A 19,098-nucleotide genomic window follows, 5' to 3' on the forward strand; every position below is an offset into this window, starting at 1 on the left:
GGGCGCTCCTTCGGGAGGGCTCCCCGATCGCTGGGCGCTCCTTCGGGAGGGCTCCCCGATCGCTGGGCGCTCCTTCGGGAGGGCTCCCCGATCGCTGGGCGCTCCTTCGGGAGGGCTCCCCGATCGCTGGGCGCTCCTTCGGGAGGGCTCCCCGATCGCTGGGCGCTCCTTCGGGAGGGCTCCCCGATCGCTGGGCGCTCCTTCGGGAGGGCTCCCCGATCGCTGGGCGCTCCTTCGGGAGGGCTCCCCGATCGCTGGGCGCTCCTTCGGGAGGGCTCCCCGATCGCTGGGCGCTCCTTCGGGAGGGCTCCCCGATCGCTGGGCGCTCCTTCGGGAGGGCTCCCCGATCGCTGGGCGCTCCTTCGGGAGGGCTCCCCGATCGCTGGGCGCTCCTTCGGGAGGGCTCCCCGATCGCTGGGCGCTCCTTCGGGAGGGCTCCCCGATCGCTGGGCGCTCCTTCGGGAGGGCTCCCCGATCGCTGGGCGCTCCTTCGGGAGGGCTCCCCGATCGCTGGGCGCTCCTTCGGGAGGGCTCCCCGATCGCTGGGCGCTCCTTCGGGAGGGCTCCCCGATCGCTGGGCGCTCCTTCGGGAGGGCTCCCCGATCGCTGGGCGCTCCTTCGGGAGGGCTCCCCGATCGCTGGGCGCTCCTTCGGGAGGGCTCCCCGATCGCTGGGCGCTCCTTCGGGAGGGCTCCCCGATCGCTGGGCGCTCCTTCGGGAGGGCTCCCCGATCGCTGGGCGCTCCTTCGGGAGGGCTCCCCGATCGCTGGGCGCTCCTTCGGGAGGGCTCCCCGATCGCTGGGCGCTCCTTCGGGAGGGCTCCCCGATCGCTGGGCGCTCCTTCGGGAGGGCTCCCCGATCGCTGGGCGCTCCTTCGGGAGGGCTCCCCGATCGCTGGGCGCTCCTTCGGGAGGGCTCCCCGATCGCTGGGCGCTCCTTCGGGAGGGCACCCCGATCGCTGGCCGCCCCTTCGGCAGTGATCCCGATCGCTGGGCGCTCCTTCGGGAGGGCTCCCCGATCGCTGGGCGCTCCTTCGGGAGGGCTCCCTGATCGCTGGGCGCTCCTTCGGGAGGGCTCCCCGATCGCTGGTCGCTCCTTCGGTGGGGGTTCCCGATCGCCGGGGTGTTGTGGAGGGTCCTCGATCGCTCGCGTTCCTTTGGGATGGCTCCCCGATCGCTGGGCGCTCCTTCGGGGGGGCTCCCCGATCGCTGGGCGCTCCTTCGGGAGGGCTCCCCGATCGCTGGGCGCTCCTTCGGGAGGGCGCCCCGATCGCTGGGCGCTCCTTCGGGAGGGCTCCCCGATCGCTGGGCGCTCCTTCGGGAGGGCTCCCCGATCGCTGGGCGCTCCTTCGGTGGGGGTTCCCGATCGCCGGGGTGTTGTGGAGGGTTCTCGATCGCTCGCGTTCCTTTGGGAGGGCTCCGCGATCGCCGGGCGCTCCTTCGGGAGGGATCCTCGATCGCTGGGCGCTCCTTGGGAGGGCTCCCCGATCGCTGGGCGCTCCTTCGGTGGGATTTCCCGATCGTTGGGCGCTCCTTGGGGAGGGTTCCCGAGCGCTGGGCGCTCCTTGGGGAGGGTTCTCGATCACTGGGCGCTCCTTGGGGAGGGCTCCCGATCGCACGGCGCTCCTTCGGGAGGGTTCTAGATCGCCGGGCACTCCTTGGGGATGGTTCCCCATCGCTGGCCGCCCCTTCGGCAGGGATCCCGATCGCTCGGCGCTCCTTCGGGAGGGATCCTCGATCGCTGGCCGCCCCTTCGGCAGGGATCCCGATCGCTGGGCACTCCTTGGGGAGGGTTCTCGATCACTGGGTGCTCCTTGGGGAGGGTTCCCGATCGCTGGGCGCTCCTTCGGCAGGGCTCCCCGATCGCTGGGCGCTCCTTCGGGAGGGCTCCCCGATCGCTGGGCGCTCCTTCGGGAGGGCTCCCCGATCGCTGGGCGCTCCTTCGGGAGGGCTCCCCGATCGCTGGGCGCTCCTTCGGGAGGGCTCCCCGATCGCTGGGCGCTCCTTCGGGAGGGCTCCCCGATCGCTGGGCGCTCCTTCGGGAGGGCTCCCCGATCGCTGGGCGCTCCTTCGGGAGGGCTCCCCGATCGCTGGGCGCTCCTTCGGGAGGGAACCCCGATCGCTGGCCGCCCCTTCGGCAGTGATCCCGATCGCTGGGCGCTCCTTCGGGAGGGCTCCCCGATCGCTGGGCGCTCCTTCGGGAGGGCTCCCTGATCGCTGGGCGCTCCTTCGGGAGGGCTCCCCGATCGCTGGGCGCTCCTTCGGGAGGGCTCCCCGATCGCTGGTCGCTCCTTCGGTGGGGGTTCCCGATCGCCGGGGTGTTGTGGAGGGTCCTCGATCGCTCGCGTTCCTTTGGGAGGGCTCCCCGATCGCTGGGCGCTCCTTCGGGAGGGCTCCCCGATCGCTGGGCGCTCCTTCGGGAGGGCTCCCCGATCGCTGGGCGCTCCTTCGGGAGGGCTCCCCGATCGCTGGGCGCTCCTTCGGGAGGGCTCCCCGATCGCTGGGCGCTCCTTCGGGAGGGCTCCCCGATCGCTGGGCGCTCCTTCGGGAGGGCTCCCCGATCGCTGGGCGCTCCTTCGGGAGGGCTCCCCGATCGCTGGGCGCTCCTTCGGGAGGGCTCCCCGATCGCTGGGCGCTCCTTCGGGAGGGCTCCCCGATCGCTGGGCGCTCCTTCGGGAGGGCTCCCCGATCGCTGGGCGCTCCTTCGGGAGGGCTCCCCGATCGCTGGGCGCTCCTTCGGGAGGGCTCCCCGATCGCTGGGCGCTCCTTCGGTGGGGGTTCCCGATCGCCGGGGTGTTGTGGAGGGTTCTCGATCGCTCGCGCTCCTTTGGGAGGGCTCCGCGATCGCCGGGCGCTCCTTCGGGAGGGATCCTCGATCGCTGGGCGCTCCTTGGGAGGGCTCCCTGATCGCTGGGCGCTCCTTCGGTGGGATTTCCCGATCGTTGGGCGCTCCTTGGAGAGGGTTCCCGAGCGCTGGGCGCTCCTTGGGGAGGGTTCTCGATCACTGGGCGCTCCTTGGGGAGGGTTCCCGATCGCACGGCGCTCCTTCGGGAGGTTTCTAGATCGCCGGGCACTCCTTGGGGAGGGTTCCCCATCGCTGGCCGCCCCTTCGGCAGGGATCCCGATCGCTCGGCGCTCCTTCGGGAGGGATCCTCGATCGCTGGCCGCCCCTTCGGCAGGGATCCCGATCGCTGGGCACTCCTTGGGGAGGGTTCTCGATCACTGGGTGCTCCTTGGGGAGGGTTCCCGATCGCTGGGCGCTCCTTCGGCAGGGATCCCGATCGCTCGGCGCTCCTTCGGCAGGGATCATGATCACTCGGCGCTCCTTCGGGAGTGATCATCGATCGCTGGCCGCCCCTTCGGCAGGGATCCCGATCGCTGGGCACTCCTTGGGGAGGGTTCTCGATCACTGGGCGCTCCTTCGGGAGGGATCCCCGATCACTGTGCGCTCCTTTGGGAGGGTTCCCGATTGCTGGGCGCTCCTTGGGGAGGGTTCTCGATCGCTGGGCGCTCCTTCGGGAGGGATCCTCGATCGCTGGGCGCTTCGGCAGGGATACCGATCGCTGGGCACTCCTTGGGGAGGGTTCTCGATCACTGGGCGCTCCTTCGGGAGGGATCCCCGATCACTGTGCGCTCCTTTGGGAGGGATCCTCGATCGCTGGGCGCTCCTTCGGCAAGGATCCCGATCGCTGGGCGCTCGGTCGGGAGGGATCTTGATCGCTGGGCGCTCCTTCGGGAAGGTTCCCGATCGCCGGGCGCTCCTTCGGGTGGGATCCTCGATCGCCTGGCGCTCCTTCGGGAGGGTTCCCGATCGCTGGGCGCTCCTTGGGGAGGGTTCCCGATTGCCGAGCTCTCCTTCGGGTGCGATCCTCGATCGCTGGGCGCTCCTTTGGCAGGGATCCCGATCGCTGGGCGCTCCTTGGGGAGGGTTCCCGATCGCCGGGCGCTCCTTCGGGAGGGCTCCCCGATCGCCAGGCGCTCCTTCGGGAGGGTGTCCCGATCGCCGGGCGGTGTTGGGGAGGGTTCCCGATCGCTGGGCGCTCCTTCGGTGGGGGTTCCCGATCGCCAGGGTGTTGGGGAGGGTTCTCAATCGCTGGGCACTCCTTTGGCAGGGATCCCGATCGCTGGGCGCTCCTTGGGGAGGGTTCCCGATCGCCGGGCACTTCTTCGGGATGGTTTCCGATCGCCGGGCGGTGTTGGGAGGGATCCTCGATCACTGGGCGTTCCTTCGGGAAGGTTCCCGATCGCCGGGCGCTCCTTCGGTGGGGGTTCCCGATCGCCGGGGTGTTGGGGAGGGTTCTCGATTGCTGGGCGCTCCTTGGGGAGGGTTCCCGATCGCCGGGCACTTCTTCGGGAGGGTTCCCGATCGCCAGGCGGTGTTGGGAGGGTTCCTGATCGCTGGGCACTTCTTCGGGAGGGTTCCCGATCGCTGGGCGCTCCTTCGGTGGGGGTTCCCGATCGCCAGGGTGTTGGGGAGGGTTCTCGATCGCTGGGCGCTCCTTCGGCAGGGATCCCGATCGCTGGGTACTCCTTGGCGAGGGTTCCCGATCACCGGGCACTTCTTCGGGAGGGTTCCCGATCTCCGGGCAGTGTTGGGAGGGTTCCTGATCGCTGGGCACTTCTTCGGGAGGGTTTCCGATCGCTGGGCGCTCCTTGGGGAGGGTTCCCGATTGCTGGGCGCTCCTTGGGGAGGGTTCTCGATCGCTGGGCGCTCCTTCGGGAGGGATCCTCGATCGCTGGGCGCTTCGGCAGGGATACCGATCGCTGGGCGCTCCTTCGGGAGGGCTCCCCGATCGCTGGGCGCTCCTTCGGGAGGGCTCCCCGATCGCTGGGCGCTCCTTCGTGAGGGCTCCCCGATCGCTGGGCGCTCCTTCGGGAGGGCTCCCCGATCGCTGGGCGCTCCTTCGGGAGGGCTCCCCGATCGCTGGGCGCTCCTTCGGTGGGATTTCCCGATCGTTGGGCGCTCCTTGGCGAGGGTTCCCGAGCGCTGGGCGCTCCTTGGGGAGGGTTCTCGATCACTGGGCGCTCCTTGGGGAGGGTTCCCGATCGCACGGCGCTCCTTCGGGAGGGTTCTAGATCGCCGGGCGCTCCTTGGGGAGGGTTCCCCATCGCTGGCCGCCCCTTCGGCAGGGATCCCGATCGCTCGGCGCTCCTTCGGGAGGGATCCTCGATCGCTGGCCGCCCCTTCGGCAGGGATCCCGATCGCTGGGCACTCCTTGGGGAGGGTTCCCGATTGCTGGGCGCTCCTTGGGGAGGGTTCTCGATCGCTGGGCGCTCCTTCGGGAGGGATCCTCGATCGCTGGGCGCTTCGGCAGGGATACCGATCGCTGGGCGCTCCTTCGGGAGGGCTCCCCGATCGCTGGGCGCTCCTTCGGGAGGGCTCCCCGATTGCTGGGCGCTCCTTCGGGAGGGCTCCCCGATCGCTGGGCGCTCCTTCGGGAGGGCTCCCCGATCGCTGGGCGCTCCTTCGGGAGGGCTCCCCGATCGCTGGGCGCTCCTTCGGGAGGGCTCCCCGATCGCTGGGCGCTCCTTCGGTGGGATTTCCCGATCGTTGGGCGCTCCTTGGGGAGGGTTCCCGAGCGCTGGGCGCTCCTTGGGGAGGGTTCTCGATCACTGGGCGCTCCTTGGGGAGGGTTCCCGATCGCACGGCGCTCCTTCGGGAGGGTTCTAGATCGCCGGGCGCTCCTTGGGGAGGGTTCCCCATCGCTGGCCGCCCCTTCGGCAGGGATCCCGATCGCTCGGCGCTCCTTCGGGAGGGATCCTCGATCGCTGGCCGCCCCTTCGGCAGGGATCCCGATCGCTGGGCACTCCTTGGGGAGGGTTCTCGATCGCTGGGCGCTCCTTCGGCAGGGATCCCGATCGCTCGGCGCTCCTTCGGCAGGGATCCCGATCACTCGGCGCTCCTTCGGGAGTGATCATCGATCGCTGGCCGCCCCTTCGGCAGGGATCCCGATCGCTGGGCACTCCTTGGGGAGGGTTCTCGATCACTGGGCGCTCCTTCGGGAGGGCTCCCCGATCGCTGGGCGCTCCTTGGGGAGGGTTCTCGATCACTGGGCGCTCCTTCGGGAGGGCTCCCCGATCGCTGGTCGCTCCTTCGGTGGGGGTTCCCGATCGCCGGGGTGTTGTGGAGGGTCCTCGATCGCTCGCGTTCCTTTGGGAGGGCTCCCCGATCGCTGGGCGCTCCTTCGGGAGGGCTCCCCGATCGCTGGGCGCTCCTTCGGGAGGGCTCCCCGATCGCTGGGCGCTCCTTCGGGAGGGCTCCCCGATCGCTGGGCGCTCCTTCGGGAGGGCTCCCCGATCGCTGGGCGCTCCTTCGGGAGGGCTCCCCGATCGCTGGGCGCTCCTTCGGGAGGGCTCCCCGATCGCTGGGCGCTCCTTCGGGAGGGCTCCCCGATCGCTGGGCGCTCCTTCGGGAGGGCTCCCCGATCGCTGGGCGCTCCTTCGGGAGGGCTCCCCGATCGCTGGGCGCTCCTTCGGGAGGGCTCCCCGATCGCTGGGCGCTCCTTCGGGAGGGCTCCCCGATCGCTGGGCGCTCCTTCGGGAGGGCTCCCCGATCGCTGGGCGCTCCTTCGGGAGGGCTCCCCGATCGCTGGGCGCTCCTTCGGGAGGGCTCCCCGATCGCTGGGCGCTCCTTCGGGAGGGCTCCCCGATCGCTGGGCGCTCCTTCGGGAGGGCTCCCCGATCGCTGGGCGCTCCTTCGGGAGGGCTCCCCGATCGCTGGGCGCTCCTTCGGGAGGGCTCCCCGATCGCTGGGCGCTCCTTCGGGAGGGCTCCCCGATCGCTGGGCGCTCCTTCGGGAGGGCTCCCCGATCGCTGGGCGCTCCTTCGGGAGGGCTCCCCGATCGCTGGGCGCTCCTTCGGGAGGGCTCCCCGATCGCTGGGCGCTCCTTCGGGAGGGCTCCCCGATCGCTGGGCGCTCCTTCGGGAGGGCTCCCCGATCGCTGGGCGCTCCTTCGGGAGGGCTCCCCGATCGCTGGGCGCTCCTTCGGGAGGGCTCCCCGATCGCTGGGCGCTCCTTCGGGAGGGCTCCCCGATCGCTGGGCGCTCCTTCGGGAGGGCTCCCCGATCGCTGGGCGCTCCTTCGGGAGGGCGCCCCGATCGCTGGGCGCTCCTTCGGGAGGGCGCCCCGATCGCTGGGCGCTCCTTCGGGAGGGCGCCCCGATCGCTGGGCGCTCCTTCGGGAGGGCGCCCCGATCGCTGGGCGCTCCTTCGGGAGGGCTCCCCGATCGCTGGGCGCTCCTTCGGGAGGGCTCCCCGATCGCTGGGCGCTCCTTCGGTGGGGGTTCCCGATCGCCGGGGTGTTGTGGAGGGTTCTCGATCGCTCGCGTTCCTTTGGGAGGGCTCCGCGATCGCTGGGCGCTCCTTCGGGAGGGCTCCCCGATTGCTGGGCGCTCCTTCGGGAGGGCTCCCCGATTGCTGGGCGCTCCTTCGGGAGGGCTCCCCGATCGCTGGGCGCTCCTTCGGGAGGGCTCCCCGATCGCTGGGCGCTCCTTCGGGAGGGCTCCCCGATCGCTGGGCGCTCCTTCGGTGGGGGTTCCCGATCGCCGGGGTGTTGTGGAGGGTTCTCGATCGCTCGCGTTCCTTTGGGAGGGCTCCGCGATCGCCGGGCGCTCCTTCGGGAGGGATCCACGATCGCTGGGCGCTCCTTGGGAGGGCTCCCCGATCGCTGGGCGCTCCTTCGGTGGGATTTCCCGATCGTTGGGCGCTCCTTGGGGAGGGTTCCCGAGCGCTGGGCGCTCCTTGGGGAGGGTTCTCGATCACTGGGCGCTCCTTGGGGAGGGTTCCCGATCGCACGGCGCTCCTTCGGGAGGGTTCTAGATCGCCGGGCACTCCTTGGGGAGGGTTCCCCATCGCTGGCCGCCCCTTCGGCAGGGATCCCGATCGCTCGGCGCTCCTTCGGGAGGGATCCTCGATCGCTGGCCGCCCCTTCGGCAGGGATCCCGATCGCTGGGCACTCCTTGGGGAGGGTTCTCGATCACTGGGTGCTCCTTGGGGAGGGTTCCCGATCGCTGGGCGCTCCTTCGGCAGGGATCCCGATCGCTCGGCGCTCCTTCGGCAGGGATCATGATCACTCGGCGCTCCTTCGGGAGTGATCATCGATCGCTGGCCGCCCCTTCGGCAGGGATCCCGATCGCTGGGCACTCCTTGGGGAGGGTTCTCGATCACTGGGCGCTCCTTCGGGAGGGATCCCCGATCACTGTGCGCTCCTTTGGGAGGGTTCCCGATTGCTGGGCGCTCCTTGGGGAGGGTTCTCGATCGCTGGGCGCTCCTTCGGGAGGGATCCTCGATCGCTGGGCGCTTCGGCAGGGATACCGATCGCTGGGCACTCCTTGGGGAGGGTTCTCGATCACTGGGCGCTCCTTCGGGAGGGATCCCCGATCACTGTGCGCTCCTTTGGGAGGGATCCTCGATCGCTGGGCGCTCCTTCGGCAAGGATCCCGATCGCTGGGCGCTCGGTCGGGAGGGATCTTGATCGCTGGGCGCTCCTTCGGGAAGGTTCCCGATCGCCGGGCGCTCCTTCGGGTGGGATCCTCGATCGCCTGGCGCTCCTTCGGGAGGGTTACCGATCGCTGGGCGCTCCTTGGGGAGGGTTCCCGATTGCCGAGCTCTCCTTCGGGTGCGATCCTCGATCGCTGGGCGCTCCTTTGGCAGGGATCCCGATCGCTGGGCGCTCCTTGGGGAGGGTTCCCGATCGCCGGGCGCTCCTTCGGGAGGGCTCCCCGATCGCCAGGCGCTCCTTCGGGAGGGTGTCCCGATCGCCGGGCGGTGTTGGGGAGGGTTCCCGATCGCTGGGCGCTCCTTCGGTGGGGGTTCCCGATCGCCACGGTGTTGGGGAGGGTTCTCAATCGCTGGGCACTCCTTTGGCAGGGATCCCGATCGCTGGGCGCTCCTTGGGGAGGGTTCCCGATCGCCGGGCACTTCTTCGGGATGGTTTCCGATCGCCGGGCGGTGTTGGGAGGGATCCTCGATCACTGGGCGTTCCTTCGGGAAGGTTCCCGATCGCCGGGCGCTCCTTCGGTGGGGGTTCCCGATCGCCGGGGTGTTGGGGAGGGTTCTCGATTGCTGGGCGCTCCTTGGGGAGGGTTCCCGATCGCCGGGCACTTCTTCGGGAGGGTTCCCGATCGCCAGGCGGTGTTGGGAGGGTTCCTGATCGCTGGGCACTTCTTCGGGAGGGTTCCCGATCGCTGGGCGCTCCTTCGGTGGGGGTTCCCGATCGCCAGGGTGTTGGGGAGGGTTCTCGATCGCTGGGCGCTCCTTCGGCAGGGATCCCGATCGCTGGGTGCTCCTTGGCGAGGGTTCCCGATCACCGGGCACTTCTTCGGGAGGGTTCCCGATCTCCGGGCAGTGTTGGGAGGGTTCCTGATCGCTGGGCACTTCTTCGGGAGGGTTTCCGATCGCTGGGCGCTCCTTGGGGAGGGTTCCCGATTGCTGGGCGCTCCTTGGGGAGGGTTCTCGATCGCTGGGCGCTCCTTCGGGAGGGATCCTCGATCGCTGGGCGCTTCGGCAGGGATACCGATCGCTGGGCGCTCCTTCGGGAGGGCTCCCCGATCGCTGGGCGCTCCTTCGGGAGGGCTCCCCGATCGCTGGGCGCTCCTTCGGGAGGGCTCCCCGATCGCTGGGCGCTCCTTCGGGAGGGCTCCCCGATCGCTGGGCGCTCCTTCGGGAGGGCTCCCCGATCGCTGGGCGCTCCTTCGGGAGGGCTCCCCGATCGCTGGGCGCTCCTTCGGGAGGGCTCCCCGATCGCTGGGCGCTCCTTCGGTGGGATTTCCCGATCGTTGGGCGCTCCTTGGGGAGGGTTCCCGAGCGCTGGGCGCTCCTTGGGGAGGGTTCTCGATCACTGGGCGCTCCTTGGGGAGGGTTCCCGATCGCACGGCGCTCCTTCGGGAGGGTTCTAGATCGCCGGGCGCTCCTTGGGGAGGGTTCCCCATCGCTGGCCGCCCCTTCGGCAGGGATCCCGATCGCTCGGCGCTCCTTCGGGAGGGATCCTCGATCGCTGGCCGCCCCTTCGGCAGGGATCCCGATCGCTGGGCACTCCTTGGGGAGGGTTCCCGATTGCTGGGCGCTCCTTGGGGAGGGTTCTCGATCGCTGGGCGCTCCTTCGGGAGGGATCCTCGATCGCTGGGCGCTTCGGCAGGGATACCGATCGCTGGGCGCTCCTTCGGGAGGGCTCCCCGATCGCTGGGCGCTCCTTCGGGAGGGCTCCCCGATCGCTGGGCGCTCCTTCGGGAGGGCTCCCCGATCGCTGGGCGCTCCTTCGGGAGGGCTCCCCGATCGCTGGGCGCTCCTTCGGGAGGGCTCCCCGATCGCTGGGCGCTCCTTCGGGAGGGCTCCCCGATCGCTGGGCGCTCCTTCGGTGGGATTTCCCGATCGTTGGGCGCTCCTTGGGGAGGGTTCCCGAGCGCTGGGCGCTCCTTGGGGAGGGTTCTCGATCACTGGGCGCTCCTTGGGGAGGGTTCCCGATCGCACGGCGCTCCTTCGGGAGGGTTCTAGATCGCCGGGCGCTCCTTGGGGAGGGTTCCCCATCGCTGGCCGCCCCTTCGGCAGGGATCCCGATCGCTCGGCGCTCCTTCGGGAGGGATCCTCGATCGCTGGCCGCCCCTTCGGCAGGGATCCCGATCGCTGTGCACTCCTTGGGGAGGGTTCTCGATCGCTGGGCGCTCCTTCGGCAGGGATCCCGATCGCTCGGCGCTCCTTCGGCAGGGATCCCGATCACTCGGCGCTCCTTCGGGAGTGATCATCGATCGCTGGCCGCCCCTTCGGCAGGGATCCCGATCGCTGGGCACTCCTTGGGGAGGGTTCTCGATCACTGGGCGCTCCTTCGGGAGGGCTCCCCGATCGCTGGGCGCTCCTTGGGGAGGGTTCTCGATCGCTGGGCGCTCCTTCGGGAGGGCTCCCCGATCGCTGGGCGCTCCTTCGGGAGGGCTCCCCGATCGCTGGGCGCTCCTTCGGGAGGGCTCCCCGATCGCTGGGCGCTCCTTCGGGAGGGCTCCCCGATCGCTGGGCGCTCCTTCGGGAGGGCTCCCCGATCGCTGGGCGCTCCTTCGGGAGGGCTCCCCGATCGCTGGGCGCTCCTTCGGGAGGGCTCCCCGATCGCTGGGCGCTCCTTCGGGAGGGCTCCCCGATCGCTGGGCGCTCCTTCGGGAGGGCTCCCCGATCGCTGGGCGCTCCTTCGGGAGGGCTCCCCGATCGCTGGGCGCTCCTTCGGGAGGGCTCCCCGATCGCTGGGCGCTCCTTCGGGAGGGCTCCCCGATCGCTGGGCGCTCCTTCGGGAGGGCTCCCCGATCGCTGGGCGCTCCTTCGGGAGGGCTCCCCGATCGCTGGGCGCTCCTTCGGGAGGGCTCCCCGATCGCTGGGCGCTCCTTCGGGAGGGCTCCCCGATCGCTGGGCGCTCCTTCGGGAGGGCTCCCCGATCGCTGGGCGCTCCTTCGGGAGGGCTCCCCGATCGCTGGGCGCTCCTTCGGGAGGGCTCCCCGATCGCTGGGCGCTCCTTCGGGAGGGCTCCCCGATCGCTGGGCGCTCCTTCGGGAGGGCTCCCCGATCGCTGGGCGCTCCTTCGGGAGGGCTCCCCGATCGCTGGGCGCTCCTTCGGGAGGGCTCCCCGATCGCTGGGCGCTCCTTCGGTGGGGGTTCCCGATCGCCGGGGTGTTGTGGAGGGTTCTCGATCGCTCGCGTTCCTTTGGGAGGGCTCCGCGATCGCCGGGCGCTCCTTCGGGAGGGATCCTCGATCGCTGGGCGCTCCTTGGGAGGGCTCCCCGATCGCTGGGCGCTCCTTCGGTGGGATTTTCCGATCGTTGGGCGCTCCTTGGGGAGGGTTCCCGAGCGCTGGGCGCTCCTTGGGGAGGGTTCTCGATCACTGGGCGCTCCTTGGGGAGGGATCCTCGATCGCTGGGCGCTCCTTCGGGAGGGATCCCCGATCGCTGTGCGCTCCTTTGGGAGGGATCCTCGATCGCTGGGCGCTCCTTCGGGAGGGCTCCCCGATCGCTGGGCGCTCCTTCGGGAGGGCTCCCCGATCGCTGGGCGCTCCTTCGGGAGGGCTCCCCGATCTCTGGGCGCTCCTTCGGGAGGGCTCCCCGATCGCTGGGCGCTCCTTCGGGAGGGCTCCCCGATCGCTGGCCGCTCCTTCGGGAGGGCTCCCCGATCTCTGGGCGCTCCTTCGGGAGGGCTCCCCGATCGCTGGGCGCTCCTTCGGGAGGGCTCCCCGATCGCTGGGCGCTCCTTCGGGAGGGCTCCCCGATCGCTGGGCGCTCCTTCGGGAGGGCTCCCCGATCGCTGGGCGCTCCTTCGGGAGGGCTCCCCGATCGCTGGGCGCTCCTTCGGGAGGGCTCCCCGATCGCTGGGCGCTCCTTCGGGAGGGCTCCCCGATCGCTGGGCGCTCCTTCGGGAGGGCTCCCCGATCGCTGGGCGCTCCTTCGGGAGGGCTCCCCGATCGCTGGGCGCTCCTTCGGGAGGGCTCCCCGATCGCTGGGCGCTCCTTCGGGAGGGCTCCCCGATCGCTGGGCGCTCCTTCGGTGGGATTTCCCGATCGTTGGGCGCTCCTTGGGGAGGGTTCCCGAGCGCTGGGCGCTCCTTGGGGAGGGTTCTCGATCACTGGGCGCTCCTTGCGGAGGGTTCCCGATCGCACGGCGCTCCTTCGGGAGGGTTCTAGATCGCCGGGCACTCCTTGGGGAGGGTTCCCCATCGCTGGCCGCCCCTTCGGCAGGGATCCCGATCGCTCGGCGCTCCTTCGGGAGGGATCCTCGATCGCTGGGCGCTCCTTCGGCAGGGATCCCGATCGCTGGGCACTCCTTGGGGAGGGTTCTCGATCACTGGGTGCTCCTTGGGGAGGGTTCCCGATCGCTGGGCGCTCCTTCGGCAGGGATCCCGATCGCTCGCCGCCCTTCGGCAGGGATCCCGATCACTCGGCGCTCCTTCGGGAGTGATCATCGATCGCTGGCCGCCCCTTCGGCAGGGATCCCGATCGCTGGGCACTCCTTGGGGAGGGTTCTCGATCACTGGGCGCTCCTTCGAGAGGGATCCCCGATCACTGTGCGCTCCTTTGGGAGGGATCCTCGATCGCTGGGCGCTCCTTCGGCAAGGATCCCGATCGCTGGGCGCTCGGTCGGGAGGGATCTTGATCGCTGGGCGCTCCTTCGGGAAGGTTCCCGATCGCCGGGCGCTCCTTCGGGTGGGATCCTCGATCGCCTGGCGCTCCTTCGGGAGGGTTCCCGATCGCTGGGCGCTCCTTGGGGAGGGTTCCCGATTGCCGAGCTCTCCTTCGGGTGCGATCCTCGATCGCTGGGCGCTCCTTTGGCAGGGATCCCGATCGCTGGGCGCTCCTTGGGGAGGGTTCCCGATCGCCGGGCGCTCCTTCGGGAGGGCTCCCCGATCGCCAGGCGCTCCTTCGGGAGGGTGTCCCGATCGCCGGGCGGTGTTGGGGAGGGTTCCCGATCGCTGGGCGCTCCTTCGGTGGGGGTTCCCGATCGCCAGGGTGTTGGGGAGGGTTCTCAATCGCTGGGCACTCCTTTGGCAGGGATCCCGATCGCTGGGCGCTCCTTGGGGAGGGTTCCCGATCGCCGGGCACTTCTTCGGGATGGTTTCCGATCGCCGGGCGGTGTTGGGAGGGATCCTCGATCACTGGGCGTTCCTTCGGGAAGGTTCCCGATCGCCGGGCGCTCCTTCGGTGGGGGTTCCCGATCGCCGGGGTGTTGGGGAGGGTTCTCGATTGCTGGGCGCTCCTTGGGGAGGGTTCCCGATCGCCGGGCACTTCTTCGGGAGGGTTCCCGATCGCCAGGCGGTGTTGGGAGGGTTCCTGATCGCTGGGCACTTCTTCGGGAGGGTTACCGATCGCTGGGCGCTCCTTCGGTGGGGGTTCCCGATCGCCAGGGGTTGGGGAGGGTTCTCGATCGCTGGGCGCTCCTTCGGCAGGGATCCCGATCGCTGGGTGCTCCTTGGCGAGGGTTCCCGATCACCGGGCACTTCTTCGGGAGGGTTCCCGATCGCCGGGCAGTGTTGGGAGGGTTCCTGATCGCTGTGCACTTCTTCGGGAGGGTTTCCGATCGCTGGGCGCTCCTTGGGGAGGGTTCCCGATTGCTGGGCGCTCCTTGGGGAGGGTTCTCGATCGCTGGGCGCTCCTTCGGGAGGGATCCTCGATCGCTGGGCGCTTCGGCAGGGATACCGATCGCTGGGCGCTCCTTCGGGAGGGCTCCCCGATCGCTGGGCGCTCCTTCGGGAGGGCTCCCCGATCGCTGGGCGCTCCTTCGGGAGGGCTCCCCGATCGCTGGGCGCTCCTTCGGGAGGGCTCCCCGATCGCTGGGCGCTCCTTCGGGAGGGCTCCCCGATCGCTGGGCGCTCCTTCGGGAGGGCTCCCCGATCGCTGGGCGCTCCTTCGGGAGGGCTCCCCGATCGCTGGGCGCTCCTTCGGGAGGGCTCCCCGATCGCTGGGCGCTCCTTCGGGAGGGCTCCCCGATCGCTGGGCGCTCCTTCGGGAGGGCTCCCCGATCGCTGGGCGCTCCTTCGGGAGGGCTCCCCGATCGCTGGGCGCTCCTTCGGGAGGGCTCCCCGATCGCTGGGCGCTCCTTCGGGAGGGCTCCCCGATCGCTGGGCGCTCCTTCGGGAGGGCTCCCCGATCGCTGGGCGCTCCTTCGGGAGGGCGCCCCGATCGCTGGGCGCTCCTTCGGGAGGGCTCCCCGATCGCTGGGCGCTCCTTCGGGAGGGCTCCCCGATCGCTGGGCGCTCCTTCGGGAGGGCTCCCCGATCGCTGGGCGCTCCTTCGGGAGGGCTCCCCGATCGCTGGGCGCTCCTTCGGGAGGGCTCCCCGATCGCTGGGCGCTCCTTCGGGAGGGCTCCCCGATCGCTGGGCGCTCCTTCGGGAGGGCTCCCCGATCGCTGGGCGCTCCTTCGGGAGGGCTCCCCGATCGCTGGGCGCTCCTTCGGGAGGGCTCCCCGATCGCTGGGCGCTCCTTCGGGAGGGCTCCCCGATCGCTGGGCGCTCCTTCGGGAGGGCTCCCCGATCGCTGGGCGCTCCTTCGGGAGGGCTCCCCGATCGCTGGGCGCTCCTTCGGGAGGGCTCCCCGATCGCTGGGCGCTCCTTCGGGAGGGCTCCCCGATCGCTGGGCGCTCCTTCGGGAGGGCTCCCCGATCGCTGGGCGCTCCTTCGGGAGGGCTCCCCGATCGCTGGGCGCTCCTTCGGGAGGGCTCCCCGATCGCTGGGCGCTCCTTGGGGAGGGCTCCCCGATCGCTGGGCGCTCCTTGGGGAGGGTTCCCGAGCGCTGGGCGCTCCTTGGGGAGGGTTCTCGATCGCTGGGCGCTCCTTGGGGAGGGCTCCCCGATCGCTGGGCGCTCCTTCGGGAGGGCTCCCCGATCGCTGGGCGCTCCTTCGGGAGGGCTCCCCGATCGCTGGGCGCTCCTTCGGGAGGGCTCCCCGATCGCTGGGCGCTCCTTCGGGAGGGCTCCCCGATCGCTGGGCGCTCCTTCGGGAGGGCTCCCCGATCGCTGGGCGCTCCTTGGGGAGCGTTCCCGATCGCCGGGCACTTCTTCGGGAGGGTTCCCGATCGCTGGGCGGTGTTGGGAGGGTTCCTGATCGCTGGGCACTTCTTCGGGAGGGTTCCCGATCGCTGGGTGCTCCTAGGGGAGGGTTCCCGATCGCTGTCCGCTCCTTCGGGAGGGCTCCCGATCGCCGGGCGGCGTTGGGGAGGGTACCCGACCGCCGGGCGGTGTTGGGGAGGGTTCCCGATCGCTGGGCGGTGTGGGAGGGTTCCTGATCGCTGGGCACTTCTTTGGGAGGGTTCCCGATCGCTGGGCGCTCCTAGGGGAGGGTTCCCGATCGCTGTCCGCTCCTTCCGGAGGGTTCCCGATCGCCGGGCGGTGTTGGGGAGGGTTCCCGATCGCCGGGCAGTGTGGGGGAGGGTTCCCGATCGCCGGGCGGTGTTGGGGAGGTTTCCCGATCGCCGGGCGCTCCTTCGGGAGGATTCCCGATCGCCGGGCGCTGGTGGAGAGGATAGCTGCCGTGAGCATGCCTGTTTGTGTTATTGCAGGGGTCCATGAGAAGGCTTTTATCACCTTCATGGCAGCATCTGTGCTTCACATGATCTTCACCTGCACCATCTGGCAGCTAACCAAAACAAGCACAGTAAGTCTCGAGGTAATCGGTTCTGTTATTCCATCGCTTTGTCTCTGTCTCTGCTAACTGGACACTTAGAAAATATCAATGGGATTAGATAATGTCAACATGGATTTATGAAAGGGAAAGTTAAATTTGGAAATGTTACATTTGGTTCCCACATCCAAGTCATTGATGTATATTGTGAGTAGCTGGTGACCGAGCACTGATCCCCGCGGGACCCCACTTGTCATTTGCCACTCACACGCACTCTGACCCCACAGCTCTCTAAGGCAAGGAGCTCCAAAGATCTCTGTCCAGATTCATTTTCTCAATGGCCTATGTTCACTTTGAGGGCTTGATCGGCTGGGGCAAGCGGCTGGCCACATCCGCAGGTGCTGTGTGGGTCCCTGGCTGATGTTCAGAAGAGCACTGCTGGTTGAAGTGCCCAGTGCTGGATGCGCGCCGACGCAATGGGCAGGATGGCTTTGTCCGCAGGAAAGAATCCCAGTAGAGGCTTATGGTCTGTAATGATGTTAAAGTGGCGACTATACACAAACATGTGGAATTTCCACACCCCAAACACCACCGCCAGACCCTCTTTCTCCATCTGACTGTGTGCGGGACACAAAAGCGATCGGCCGTTCTCTACTGTCTGACATCTAATGGGCCAAAACGGCCCCAATACCGAAGGGGATGCATCGCAGGGGACAACTAAACGCTTGCCCGAGATGCAGTGTGTCAATACACCGGAGGATGGCAAACGTCTTTCGATGCACCGGAAAGCTGCCTCCTGGATCGCACCCCAGACCCAGTCCTGGTGCTTCTTTAAGAGCAAAGAACAAAGAAAAGTACAGCACAGGAACAGGCCCTTCGGCCCTCCAAGCCTGCGCCGACCATGCTGCCCGTCTAAACTACAATCTTCTACACTTCCTGGGTCCGTATCCCTCTATTCCCATCCTATTCATGTATTTGTCAAGATGCCCCTTAAGTCACTATCGTCCCTGCTTCCGCCACCTCCTCCGGCAGCGAGTTCCAGGCACCCACTACCCTCTGTGTAAAAAAAAAAAAAAAAAAAAACTTGCCTCGTACATCCCCTCTAAACCTTGCCCCTCTCACCTTAAACCTATGCCCCCTAGTAATTGACCCCTCTACCCTGGGGAAAGGCCTCTGACTATCCACTCTGTCTCTGCCCCTCATAATTTTGTAGACCTCTATCAGGTCGCCCCTTACCTCCTTCGTTCCAGTGAGAACAAACCGAGTTTATTCAACCGCTCCTCATAGCTAATGCCCTCCATACCAGGCAACATCCTGGTAAATCTCTTCTGCACCCTCTCTAAAGCCTCCACATCCTTCTGGTAGTGTGGCGACCAGAATTGAACACTATACTCCAAGTGTGGCCTAACTAAGTTTCTATGCAGCAGCAGAGGGACCGGCACAGCAGCAAAGTTTGGGACAAACTTCCCGTAATAGTTCAATCGGCCGAGAAATGAATGGAGCTCCGTCGCATTAATTCGGAGCGGAGGCCAACTGAATGACACTTCCCTTTTCTTCCACTGGATGCAATTTGTCACGGTCCACGCGATGACCTAAGTAGACAACCTTGTTGGCCTGGAACAAGCACTTTGCCCGATGCAGGCAGACGCCAAACCGTTGCAGCACTCGTTCAGTACTCCTGGTATGAGTACTAAATGAGCCGTCGTGTCTGCCAAATACGAAGTCTGGATTCCCCGCCGGATGCAGTGGAAAGTGCTCTGGGGCACCGTGTCCAATTCCATTTGCAGCCTGTGCTCATTCACCTGCACGGGGACATGGATGGGGGCTACGCGGGACGTCCAAGGGAAGGACCCTGACCGGGTCAAACAAATGAAAATCCCGATCTCCAGGGTGGACGTCTATCACGGCTGGAGCTCCTGTACCGCTGGGACCATCGCTGCCTGCGGTCGCGCCAGGGTCGGTGGCCGCACGTCATGCAGGGAGGTGAACCGCCTTCGCCGGCCTGCGGAGCGGGGTCCCGTTGTGGTGGATGGACCCACATGCCAAGGCCCTGAACCCCGTCAGCTGGCTGGGGGCGGGGTTTATCACGGGAGGGACTTTGGCGCACGGCGTTTACCTCCATGCCCTGAAGTTCTGGAACTCCGTGCTCCCCCGGGGCAAGGAGGTCTGTAGCGCCTGCTGTAGGTTCAGGGAAGGCTCGTCCAAGAGCTGCCTTTGTGTCTCTGCGTCTCCGATGCCGCAGACGAGGCGATCGCGTAACATCTCGGATAGCAAAGTCCCTTATTCGCAAAATCAGGCGAGTCTCCTCAATCTGGTCACTAACTCGGTGACCGACACACCCGAGGTTTGCTCAGCCATGTTAAATCGATACAGCTGGATGAGCATGGACGGTGGTGAGTTAAAATGCCGACCAACGAGCTCCACGAACCGGTCATCGGTGCTGGGGTCTGGTGCCGCCGGGTACCTGAGGCTCTGGATAATCCCATACATATAGGCCCTGCAAGTGGTGACCATGATCACTGTTTGGCGCTCATCCTCCGCAATATTGTTGGCGCGATAATAATAGCACATGAGCTCTGCATACTGGGCCCGATACTCAACCCCTACGTCAAAGGCGTTCAGGTGTCTGTACAGCGGCAAAGCGAAGAAATGTGGACTCCGACTTGCAACACGAACGTCAAGATGTGGCGGAGCTGCGAGGCTTCAGCGTCGAGAACGGATCATGTTTACTCCTCGTCGCCAGTTTTGTATCTGCAAGAAGGGGGAGTTCACACCGCATTGAGTGAAACCATAACGATTGATCCCAGCAGCCATGGATACTCGACAACCCGTGCTACCCAACCGAGTGAGGCTTTATGTTGGCGGTGATCACGTTGCCCCGCCCTTAACAGGGATTCCGGGAATATGAGATCCCCAATGCCCTCAGTACAGACCCTCTGACAGTGCAGCACTCCCTCAGTACTGACCCTCTGACAGTGCGGTGCTCCCTCAGTACTGACCCTCTGACAGTGCAGCACTCCCTCA

General features: G+C 68.1%; 1 protein-coding gene across 2 annotated transcripts in view; it reads left to right on the forward strand.

The window, feature by feature from the left end:
- pgap2 (post-GPI attachment to proteins 2) overlaps nt 1-19,098 on the forward strand; it is a 78,851-nt gene that overhangs the window by 34,147 nt on the left and 25,606 nt on the right. Inside the window, exon 4 of one of the 2 annotated variants that reach the window (XM_072477520.1) lies at nt 16,013-16,119. In XM_072477520.1, the coding sequence (XP_072333621.1) occupies nt 16,013-16,119 (107 nt within the window). The remainder of the gene's footprint in view (nt 1-16,012; nt 16,120-19,098) is intronic. The other variant, XM_072477521.1, reaches the window with a different exon arrangement.

Source organism: Scyliorhinus torazame, chromosome 15, assembly GCF_047496885.1.
Source record: "Scyliorhinus torazame isolate Kashiwa2021f chromosome 15, sScyTor2.1, whole genome shotgun sequence".
Classification (NCBI taxonomy): domain Eukaryota; kingdom Metazoa; phylum Chordata; class Chondrichthyes; order Carcharhiniformes; family Scyliorhinidae; genus Scyliorhinus; species Scyliorhinus torazame.